General features: G+C 39.9%; 1 protein-coding gene across 1 annotated transcript; it reads right to left on the bottom strand.

The window, feature by feature from the left end:
• Window positions 1–261: 261 nt before the first annotated feature.
• Window positions 262–8,846, bottom strand: LSMEM1 (leucine rich single-pass membrane protein 1). Its single transcript, XM_044422924.1, has 3 exons — window positions 8,723–8,846; window positions 3,018–3,158; window positions 262–422 (listed from the first exon to the last, which is right to left on the bottom strand). Exons 1-3 carry the CDS (start codon window positions 8,844–8,846, stop codon window positions 262–264), a joined length of 426 nt encoding a protein of 141 aa, XP_044278859.1.
• Between the last annotated feature and the right edge of the window lie 1,878 nt (window positions 8,847–10,724).

The following is a 10,724-nucleotide window of genomic DNA, read 5'->3' as shown; positions in this document are numbered from 1 at the left end:
GAACGAGCAAGAACCTAACACTGTACAAAACACCAGAGAAGTCCATCACAGTAGAAGCTAACTCCTCAGGCTACTTTTCCAAGTTTGCTCTGAGAACTATGAAGCCTCCAGGATTATACATAAAAAGCTCTGATGCACAGAATATGTCTGAAATTACATTAAAGCAATTTGAGAATGAACTTTATTGCACTGAGAGGGCCACTACCCTGATGTTTCCAACTCTGTCTTCTTCATTCAATAGTGTGGAAGAACGAGTCTTGATTATCTTGTTTGCATTGCACTGAGGTTTCCTATATTTTCCATCCATTCTGTCTGGTTAAGGTATTGTAAAATCATGTCATTTAATTTCTTAAGGTCTTCAATGCTCTTCCTCTCCAGTACTACCATTCTTGAAACTTCAGCCATCTTGTCTCCAGTGTGAACTACAAAAGAATGGGAGGGAATGTTCAAACCCGTCATATTGAATTCAGTCTCTAAAAGAGTGTACTAAATAACTGGGGCTAGCCCTGCCATTGAGCAGGGCGAAGCAATTTGCCTCAGGTTTTCCCAAGGGAGATAGGAATAGATGAAGGAAGGAGTGTTTCTAAAGGTTCACTGTGACTTTTGAGGACAAGCTGTGTTTTAGTAAGTACAATATCTTGGTCAGGGGTTGTAACTTGACATTTATTTAAAAGCATATGCAATTGCTTTCATATGGGAGACCATTTGCTCCTTCATCCACACTTGTGATGTTTCCACTATATCCATTCCAGCAGTTCTGCAGCAACATGGTAAATATTGCTTAAGTTGGAGATACTGCAACTTTTCACAGCCAAATCTCCCACTGTACATTTCTGACAATTAGAACACAGCTGAGAGTAGTCCTGCACAATTACATTCATCCATGCACAAGGATATACACACTAATATACTCCCTGGAAATGTGGGAGTATTAATCCTCTATCATGAATATGGTGAGGGGTAATAACTCCATCTCAGCCACATTTCCTAGCATCACCTAGTTGATGTCTGAGGTTATATGACATTGGATGCATCCTCAATAATAAGACAAGCACTGCTGATAAAATGTAGTTTTGAAGACCATAACTTATTTTTTTATTTTTCTGTTATAGGCATGGAATGCAAAAACTGGCAATACTTCACAGTCACAAGAGCTGGAAAACAGCCCAGAAAACAGGCCTTCCAGTAAGCATGACACAGTTTACTTTGCAGCAAACAAAGCTCTGCACTGCGATCTGTAAATGCTTAACCAACACTGGCAACCCAAGAAGGACTGGAGTCTGGCGTGTACTGTATTGTCACCTGCGGAAAGTGTCTTATTCTGCGCCTTAATGCCCTGTCCATAAAATAGCTATGATAATGATGGCCTAACAGAGGTGAACACACACAGCCACTTTTCTTTCTGCTATCAGAAGTGAACAACAGGGACTCAGGACACTGAGAAGCCCAGCTTCTGTTTCTCTATGTATGGTGTGTTCAGAAATGCCTTGCACTCCATGTGATCCCTGCAATCCAGGAAGCCATGCTCCCCCCTGCCCCCCATTCCCCGGCCCAAACTCATCTTTCACACTGAGCTACACTTTGCTATCATAGGATAATGGGACAGCAGACTCTCCCATCATTAGTTGCAGTTGTTTTATTCCTAACAGTTCCTTCCATGAGAGCCCTGAAACTCAGTTCCCCTATAGCTAATCCTAAAAACAGAATTTCATGCTTTTTATTTTTTATTTTTAATTTAGGAAAATATTTCCAGTCTTGGCATGCAAGCCATCAGGTTCACGTCTTGCAGCCAACCCCATGTGGTTCTGCTGGTTTTCAGAAAATGATCTCAGGGAAGATTTCCCCTCTTTTCCTGGAAAGAAGACAACTGGCATCCTTAAGAAGGAAAATAAAGCCCTTTGGCAACATGGTTGCAGCCCATTTGATCTGTTCCATTCCTTTAAGATGTTACACAGAGAACTTATGCTTCTAGTTAATGTGGATAACCTGTTTCTTGGTTTTGGCTAACAATCTTGGTCTGGAATATTAAATCAGGTACTAAATGTTGCTTTCCAGATCTCTTTAGCTTAGATGTTAATCAGAGCAAACTGTTGCATTCTCTTCTATTCTGGGTCCCAGGCAAAGTTAACTATGCCATTGAATGGAAGACAATAGGAAATGCCTATTTTGATCATGCACAACAATCCATTATCTTAGGGAGCACCTTACTCCATACATCCCTCCTCATCATCTAAGATCATCAATGGAGGCCCTCCTACATCTTCTTCCTAAGGAGGTTAACTGAGAGGTTGCAATCCTTCTCTCTTCCTCCCTTTTTTGTATGCACAAATTAGATCCTACTGAAAATGAATTTCTGCACACAGTCACACAACCAGTCATTCTCTTTTATCTTGAAGGCAAGAATAAAGGTTAGGTATGTGGGGTCAGCGGGGATAAGAAGCAAATGCTTTCGAAATACATATCTACAAGCTAAAGAACATTTCCAAAACACCATAAAAAGTGTGCTCAAGGTTCATCAACAAAGTCTCTTTTTCTATGAACAGCCCTTTGAAAGCTTCTGGATGAGAAAACATGCCGGCCTTGACTTAGTGGGCTTTTAGATTCCCACTGCATAAGATCAGCTTCTTAGGACACAATCTTCCTGATATCATCTGGCAGTACTGCAGAGTTATACCAGTTCCAATCAGTTTCCCAGCCACCCTTCCTCTGTTGGTAAATCTAGACTGCTGAAAATCTTGACTGCTGCACTTCATTCCTCCCAGAGGGTTCTCATAAGCCTCCAAGTGTAGAGACTCTCGTACAAGCATCTGCCACAGGGGCAATTGGATTGTGCCCTTAGCTACTCACAGAATTCTCTACTAAAGTACTTTCTAATTAGCAGTGTGCATTGCTAGTTCATTCTTCCATCTATCCTCTTACTGACAGTGCCATATACCACAAGGTACAGTATGCCATTAAATTCCAGCCAATCGTTTCCTTACAATCAATATCCTAAGAACTAAAGCATGCTTACTTACCTACTAAGATTATTACAAAGGAAACAAGTGCCAGGCTGACTATTAAAGTAATGATCAATGTGACAAAGAACCAACTTTGGCATTTCCCGCTGCTTTGCTTTGTCAAACAGCCAGTACTGTCTAAATGCTCTTCCAAGACTGCTGAAAAACAAAAACAAGATTCTGAGAGGAAAACATTTAATGGCCATTGAGAATGTACATAGAAATTGGCTCTGGTTCTAAGAAAAGCATAGCAGAAAACAATCGTAATTTCTGAAATGAATCCTGCTATTTTTCCTCCTTAGTAATGCAAACCAACTGTGTCATCTATCCCCCTATCAAAAGCAAAAAATATATAGCTTTTATTTCAAAAGGAATTCCACACTAGAAAAGTGACTTTTAAAACATCATATGCCTAATCTGTTGATTGTTATATAGCTGCTCCTTTTATGAACAGTTTGACTCATACAGTCTTAAGAGGCTTTGGTGGAACATTATATTCTGTTTGGTATTTGGTAGATAGAAACAGTATATTCAGTTCAGGCAAATTTTTAAAATGTTTAATTTATAACCCAGCAAGAGGTTCCCAGTCAAACTGTGTAGTAGAAATGTAGTAATGGTGTCATTCCATTAGTGCAAATGAAAGGACACAATTATTACTGTGCTAGCAGAAGCTAGGTTGAAAACTAAGTAGAAGAGAATCCAGCTACAGTTGCATTTGCACAAGTGGCTGTGCATTATGCTTGCACAACCCATTGTATAACCACATGGACTTAGCTGTTGTTTAACCCTTTGTGTCCCTGGTGGTGCCACTCTGGTGCAACTGCTTGCACAACTGTATGCACAAACCTAATGGGCAACCATTTATGCAACTCAAAGAGTCAGCAGAGCTTTGTAGTATTGTTGGAATTTCTGAAATGACACCACTGAATACTGATTTAGAGTAATTTTAAAAATGGGAGCTGCAATCAATTCCTGAATCAAACCTTAGGAATAGAAATCCAGTGCAAATGTTGGGTCAGTGTTATGATGTGCTTCTATCCCACCATGACCATCTCATTCTGCACCAGCTGTAGCTTTTGAATGGTCCTCAAGGGATTCCTGATAAATAATCTGTTGTAGAAGTTTAGTCTCAAAGTTCCAAAGGCATGAATGATGGTTGTTGAGTCTGAGAACAACAGGCTCAGTCCTCTTAACAGGCGGATTTCATGGAAATTACTCCTGGCCACTCCTGCAACTTTCAGGCCGTGTAATACATTTAGGAGAATCCAAGACAGCAACTCTGCATGATCAGGAGAAGCTGGACCTTGTAAGTAATAGGCGTCCCATCCCCACCCCCACCCCCTGCAAGTTACAAGGCCTGCCATTCATTATTTCTGCTTCATCCTGAATTTGTACAGCCCCCTAGTGTAGCCTGATACTGAGAAGACATCAAGACATCAGTTAAATTCCCTTCTTGGAGATATCCACCAGGTGCCTACTTTTCTTTCTTTTAGGTGCCAGGTGATTTTTTTAAATTTAAACTAGTTTTTGGTTGATTTGATTTAAATTGATTTAATACATCTATAATTTGTTATAGATTTTTATCTTAATTTAATTTTGCTTAATTTGTTGGTTGTGTCTGCTGTGTGTGAGAGTATATTTTATTTGAGGGACTCTATTTTATCATTTTGAGGTGCTCTATTATTCTATTGTATTATCTGATTAATACTTGTTTCACTGTAATTTATGTATGTTTTTTTATTCTAGTATTGTAAGCCACCCAGAGAACCTTTGGCTTATGGGGCAGCATAGAAATGGAATTAAATAAATACATAATAAATAAAGATCATGGGACAAGGGCCAAATAAAAAAGACACTTCTGTCATTTGATTGTATTTTTCCATACAATCTCATCTGATTCTCATGTTTAATAGCAGAGGGACAGATGGGGAACCATCAGGCTGCCCTGGGGTTAGAGGCAAGAATCTTCAGGGCCATCACTGTGTGTGGATGCCTCGTGGAGTGTGCTGTTATTATGCAGCTGAAAGCATCTTCCTAACAGTGAAGCATTTTCAGGCTCTGCACTAGCCTGCCTGCTAAGTTAATGAACAGGAAGGGCTATGAAAAGGCTTCCTGTTTGGACTGGAGTCTTGCCTGAGCAGCAAAGTAGCTCTGCCTTAGGTTTGTCTTAATGTCATGGAGAATATTGCAGTTGGCCTTCAGTAACTTCTAGGATCCCTTTCTCAGGAATGAGTGGAAGAGCTACAGATGGGGAACCATCAGGCTGCCCTGGGGTTAGAGGCAAGAATCTTCAGGGCCATCACTGTGTGTGGATGCCTCGTGGAGTGTGCTGTTATTATGCAGCTGAAAGCATCTTCCTAACAGTGAAGCATTTTCAGGCTCTGCACTAGCCTGCCTGCTAAGTTAATGAACAGGAAGGGCTATGAAAAGGCTTCCTGTTTGGACTGGAGTCTTGCCTGAGCAGCAAAGTAGCTCTGCCTTAGGTTTGTCTTAATGTCATGGAGAATATTGCAGTTGGCCTTCAGTAACTTCTAGGATCCCTTTCTCAGGAATGAGTGGAAGAGCTGGCAGAATGCCTCTCAAACAAAGATCTAATGGGACCAAAGTGAGATCATTTCCTGTTGATCTATAGAGGAAAAGGTTACTGAGGCCACCAGCTTAATCTCAGTATTACCAGCCCTGAAACCCACATTAGGAAAAAGATGGTACAGTCACCCAGTAAGCAGAGTTGGATCTATTACTACACATTCTTCTTCAGGAAGAGAAAGTTGGAAATACTTGAAAAAGTTGGTAAGTGGTTGCATCTACCTGGGGGTAGATTATTTTTAAAGCCTGAATTAAAATGCTTTAAGGCTTTTTCCTTAGGCAAAAAGACCTTTGGGTATGGATTTCCTATGCCCGAGTTTTTGGTGGCATGTTACTGAACATTAGACCAATAAATCAGGCATTGCTTTTATTTAATTTTCCCACCTTCCTGCAAGGATCTCAAAGTCACTTATGTAATCCTCCTCCACATTTTATCATAACAACCCCGATTGTTTGATATATAAGTTAAAACTGGTGCATGAATATGGGGGGAATGGGTTAGCTTAAGAATGAGCAGTGCAGTGTCATGGCTGACTAAACTCCTGTGCTGCAGAGCTGGCCAAGCAACCTTAAAAGTTCTTCTGGCTTTGTATGTTGCATGCACAGTGATGTGGCCTGAGAACACCAATGGCACATACTCCAGCTCTTGTGACCCTTCTACCCACCTCTGCTGGCCGGCCTGCCAACCCACCAGCTCGTTTCCCAACCTGCCATATACCAGCACTCTGAAGCAATATAAACTGTTGTTCAAGGAACTGGCTGTTTTCAGGGCTAGCCTCTCTTTTCCATCACACATTTTCCTGCCTGTGCATAAATTGAAACTTGCTGACTTTTAATAGTTCTTTTCTCACCATTTCCTACGCCTTCTTAACAAATACATTATGTATGAAGTTTATGAAATTGCACCACCACTGATGCAGCTTCCCAGATGCACTTATGAAATATGGAGCACTGCTGGTTTGAGCTTTCAAGCACAGTAAGCTATCCGTAGAAGTCCAAGCAAATGCCTCTCGTCCATGCTGCCTAATGAACAGCTCTGACCAAGGGTGAGTCTTAGATTAAGGCCCTGTGAACAATCCGTGAGCAAGGCATCCTTCCAAGTCTCAGCCTACCAAGTTGTTGGTCTCAGCCTAAAGGAAAATGAAGCATAGCGTCTATCAAAAGCAATTAGAAGCCACCTATTCCAGAATTTCTTTTATAATTATGCATCACATGCTGTATTATATGTTACACAAGTCTAGTTCTTATTAATTACCAAGCAGCAAAATTCAATTACATGCTATGTAGAAGTGTTGCTTCTCATATTTCTTCACAAACTAAAGCTTAGGCTGATCAGGATATTTAAAATGTCTCACATAAAAATTTAAAAATTTAACTTGAAAATATTTTCCTTTGCAATTTATAAATAGTATCACAGATTCCTGTGTAAAATAGCTGACAGCTATAAAGAGGGTGTTTGTCTTAATAGTAGAGGGAGACAACATACCCCTCACTGGCTGCATTCCTGAAGCTGCATACTAGATTGCAGCCCACAGTAGACAAATTGTGAAAAACAAATGACTCTGAACTGTAGTTCTTTAAAATCTTTAAGACAGCATTGATTGGCAAACTCTAGTTCTAAAGTACATTCACCATACTGAAAGTGACACCAAATAATCTAGGCTATTGGTGACATCCATCCATCCATCCAAACACATGCCCCAGGCCTCAGATAAGGGCAAGGACTGATGACTGCTCTGGAAACTCTTAAATTCATTTTTCAGCACTCAGAATTGGGCAATCAACTTTTTAATTTCTCACAATGTCCAAGAACACTTCTATAGTGGGGCATTGTGGGTAAATTAAATGGTGGCCACACAGTGCCCCTCAATCAAACACACACCACCAGGTAAGCTTTCTAGATCATCTCTACTGCCACCAGAGAGAGCCACCCATTAAACCTGGAGATGGTCTTAATGTGCCTGTTCACTTACTGAGAAACAATCTGGTCTAAAATTTATATATTGCTGCTAATCTTAAGCTGAATTATATATATGCATGCTTATTTCAAATTAAGGATAAACCATCCAATTCTGTATGCGTTCAAGCAACAAAATATGGAATGTTGCCAAGAAACTGTAACTTCCAAAAAGGCTTCAGAACACAGGGAGTTGGTTTTAGTTAAAAATAATCTTGTTGCCATGTGTACATTAGAGACAAAAACACATGAGAATAAAATTAGGATGGAGCATTTGACAAAGAATTATTTGATGAGGCTTTATGGAATGAGGAAACTGTTTAAGGGAATATCATATCCAGTTCAAGCCACCTCCAAAGAAATGCTGCCCCCTGAATGAGTTGTATTTGCTCCTTCTCTTTAAAACAATAAAACATCACTTCCAAATTGCTCAGATCAGAACCAAATTTTCAGAGGAAATGAAACTCCCCTAGCTCATAATGGAAGAGGAGGGGCATAGAAATGCAATCCTATGGCATTCACTTGGGAGTGAATCCTATTGGGAAAGAATATGACTTATTTTTCCCCAAACATGCATAAAATTGTGCTGCACAAAATCTATACTGTTCAGAAAAGAAAACTGCAACAACCCAAAAAAACCCCCCAAAAAACCTCCAGAGAAGGAAAAAGATGGAGATTAAAAACAGCCAATAGAAAACACAGTTTTCAGAGCTTTAAAAGCAGCTAGCAGGGAGCAACTAAATTCTTGAACAACATGGTAAAATGTTAAATTGTGCTTACTATCAGACAAGCAGTGTTGTTATCCAAGCTAGTCACCAGATGAAACTGAAGACAGGGTTTCTATAGCTTAAGCCATTCATAATAACTGGATTTTGCCTGATGCAGATTCTTCCCTCAGTCAAATGTCCCTCTTCTACAGTACTTAGTATATTTCACAAACTTCATCTCCTACTGAATCTGATCATCCTGAACAGTTGTAAAATGAGTATTTGGGCTTGTAATTTGAAGTAGTATCTTTTAAATGTACACAAACTTCACACTGAATTAAAGTACTCAGACCACAGCCACCACCGAGTTTTGCAGATTTTGTTTTGTGTGGGAAACCTGTTGGTGAACAAAATAGCTAATCTTGTTCTGATAACTGGAAAAGTGGTTGAACAATGTTCTGTGGCATACATACGTTGTTGTGGAGATCGATCCACACAAATGCTTTGTTCATTTAAGTTGTTTAAAGAATCAACTGCATAAAGTTTTCTTTCTTCATGAGAGTTTTGTAAGACACCTTCAGCAGAAGATCTCTCCATCATGCCTACAAAATAACAACAGTTTCTTTTCTTTTCTTTTCTTTTCTTTTCAGAACTTGGCAAAAATGACTCTAACGAAAACGTATAATCTCACCTCTAGGAAATAACCCATTAAGAGCACTATCCAACAGGAAGTTTGTCCCTCATATAGAAGCAAAATCTCACATAGGGATTTGGTGTTACCATTACAGGTTTTATGCTGGACAAATGCTGCTAGTCTATTTGGGGTAGCATAGTCAGGTGGTGTGAGGGTCAAATTTGCAAGTTCTTCAGCATCTTAAAACTGAGCTGCTAATGTGCAGCAGCCCCTTCCCTCCCCCTCTGTGTTTGTGTGCATGTGTGCGTGCACATCTATAATAATAAAATACAACAATGCTATTTAGCATTCTGAAGATTATCAGTGCTACATTGAGAAACTGGACCAATGCTTAATTATTCAGGATCATTAATTTCTCCCCTGTATTGTTAGAAGTCTTTGAGTGTGGCATTTCATATCAGATCTTTGAAAGACTATGAGCTTTCAGAGGCTGAAGCTTCCTTTATCAGATGTATAAAATGGACTGGAGAGCTTATACACTTTGGAAGGGGTCCCAGAAAAAATGTACCTTGGAAGAAGAGTCAGAAGAAGTGCACTAAATCAGTCTAGTTTGAATATCTTGCTTTGGATCTCTAAACATCACAGGGCAAATAAAAACAAACAGAAAGAGAAATGGACAAGAAGAAAATGCATTTGTGTCTACAACTAATTTATTTAGACACTAAGCATACAGGGTCATTTTTATCCAAGTCAATAAATGTTGCTGGACTCATACTACATTTACACATGAGAACTGTGATACTGAGTGTGATTTCCAGTGGGACAAATTACTCCTTTTGAATTATCAGGCAGAAAAACAGTGCAAGAAGAATGGGAGCAGTGTCTTTGATTGGGTTGTTTCCTTCCTGTAGGGATGATGCACATGGAGGAATTGTTGTGGTTTAAAGGAGTTTGGCTTACTCTATCACCTAAAAGCTCTACCAGCTTCTTCTGATTCTTGTATAACAGAAGAGGATTGCTGCAGCCCTAAAGGAAGGCTAAGGCATTGCTTTTCACCTTCAAAGCAGACTCCTCTGCCATGAACAGTCCTAATTCCATGAACCATCACCTGAAGCCTGAAAAGCCTGAAAAGCAAGTTGACATACAACAGAAATGGAATAAAATACAAGAAGAAGTCCTTTCAAGGTTTGTGAATTGTTTCTTAATTTTTATCTTATTCTGCATCGGTTCATAAAGCTCTGCTTTGCTTCGTGGGCTTTCCTTTGTCTTGAGTTCCACAGTGTATATTTCCCAAGTCAGCCTTTCCTTGGTGTTTAGAGCAGCAAGGGCCCTGGTCTTGGATCACAGCCTGATAAAGCAGGCTGCTGCCCTTAACACAGTGCAGCTACTGTTCATTTCTACTGTTCAAGTTAATTCTGACAAATTGCCATTCATTTTCTCTAATGGCAATGGCTATACCACTTCAGAATGCAATAGAAAGTTTAAGGACTATATGTTCCACTATAAAACAAATTGCTTTCAGACAGAAGTGTTCCAGTCGAGTCTTTCCCTTGATACCTTTCTTTCATCTTCGCTTTTTTGGATGAAGCCCCCCCCCCCCCCCCGCCTCTAGGATGCAGGACTTGTATTGAAGAGCACCTAGCCATGTGGGACCTATCTGAAGTTGTGCTCTCCAGGCACTGTTTGTGAGAACTAAGCTTAAAAAGAAAGGAAGAAAAACACTGGTGTGACTTGTTTGATTTGTTCAGTGTCCTCATGATCTGAAGCAAAACTTAGCGACCTTGTTGACAAAATCAAAGAGTTACCAACAGGATCTGGAAGATATTGCCAAATGTGGTCAG

Source organism: Varanus komodoensis, unplaced genomic scaffold (genome assembly GCF_004798865.1).
Source record: "Varanus komodoensis strain SLA01 unplaced genomic scaffold, ASM479886v1 scaffold13_1, whole genome shotgun sequence".
NCBI lineage: Eukaryota > Metazoa > Chordata > Lepidosauria > Squamata > Varanidae > Varanus > Varanus komodoensis.
The sequence above is the reverse complement of the archived record's forward strand: the minus strand, read 5'-3'. Positions and strand labels throughout refer to the sequence as shown.

Coding starts and splice junctions, on each gene's coding strand:
- LSMEM1 (XM_044422924.1), bottom strand. CDS start 8,846: ATGGAGAGATCTTCTGCTGAAGGTGTCTTACAAAACTCTCATGAAGAA. Junction 3,159..8,722: donor GGATCGATCTCCACAACAAC/GTATGTATGCCA, acceptor TTTGTTTTTCAG/CAGTCTTGGAAGAGCATTTA. Junction 423..3,017: donor CTTTGTAATAATCTTAGTAG/GTAAGTAAGCAT, acceptor ATTCTTTTGTAG/TTCACACTGGAGACAAGATG.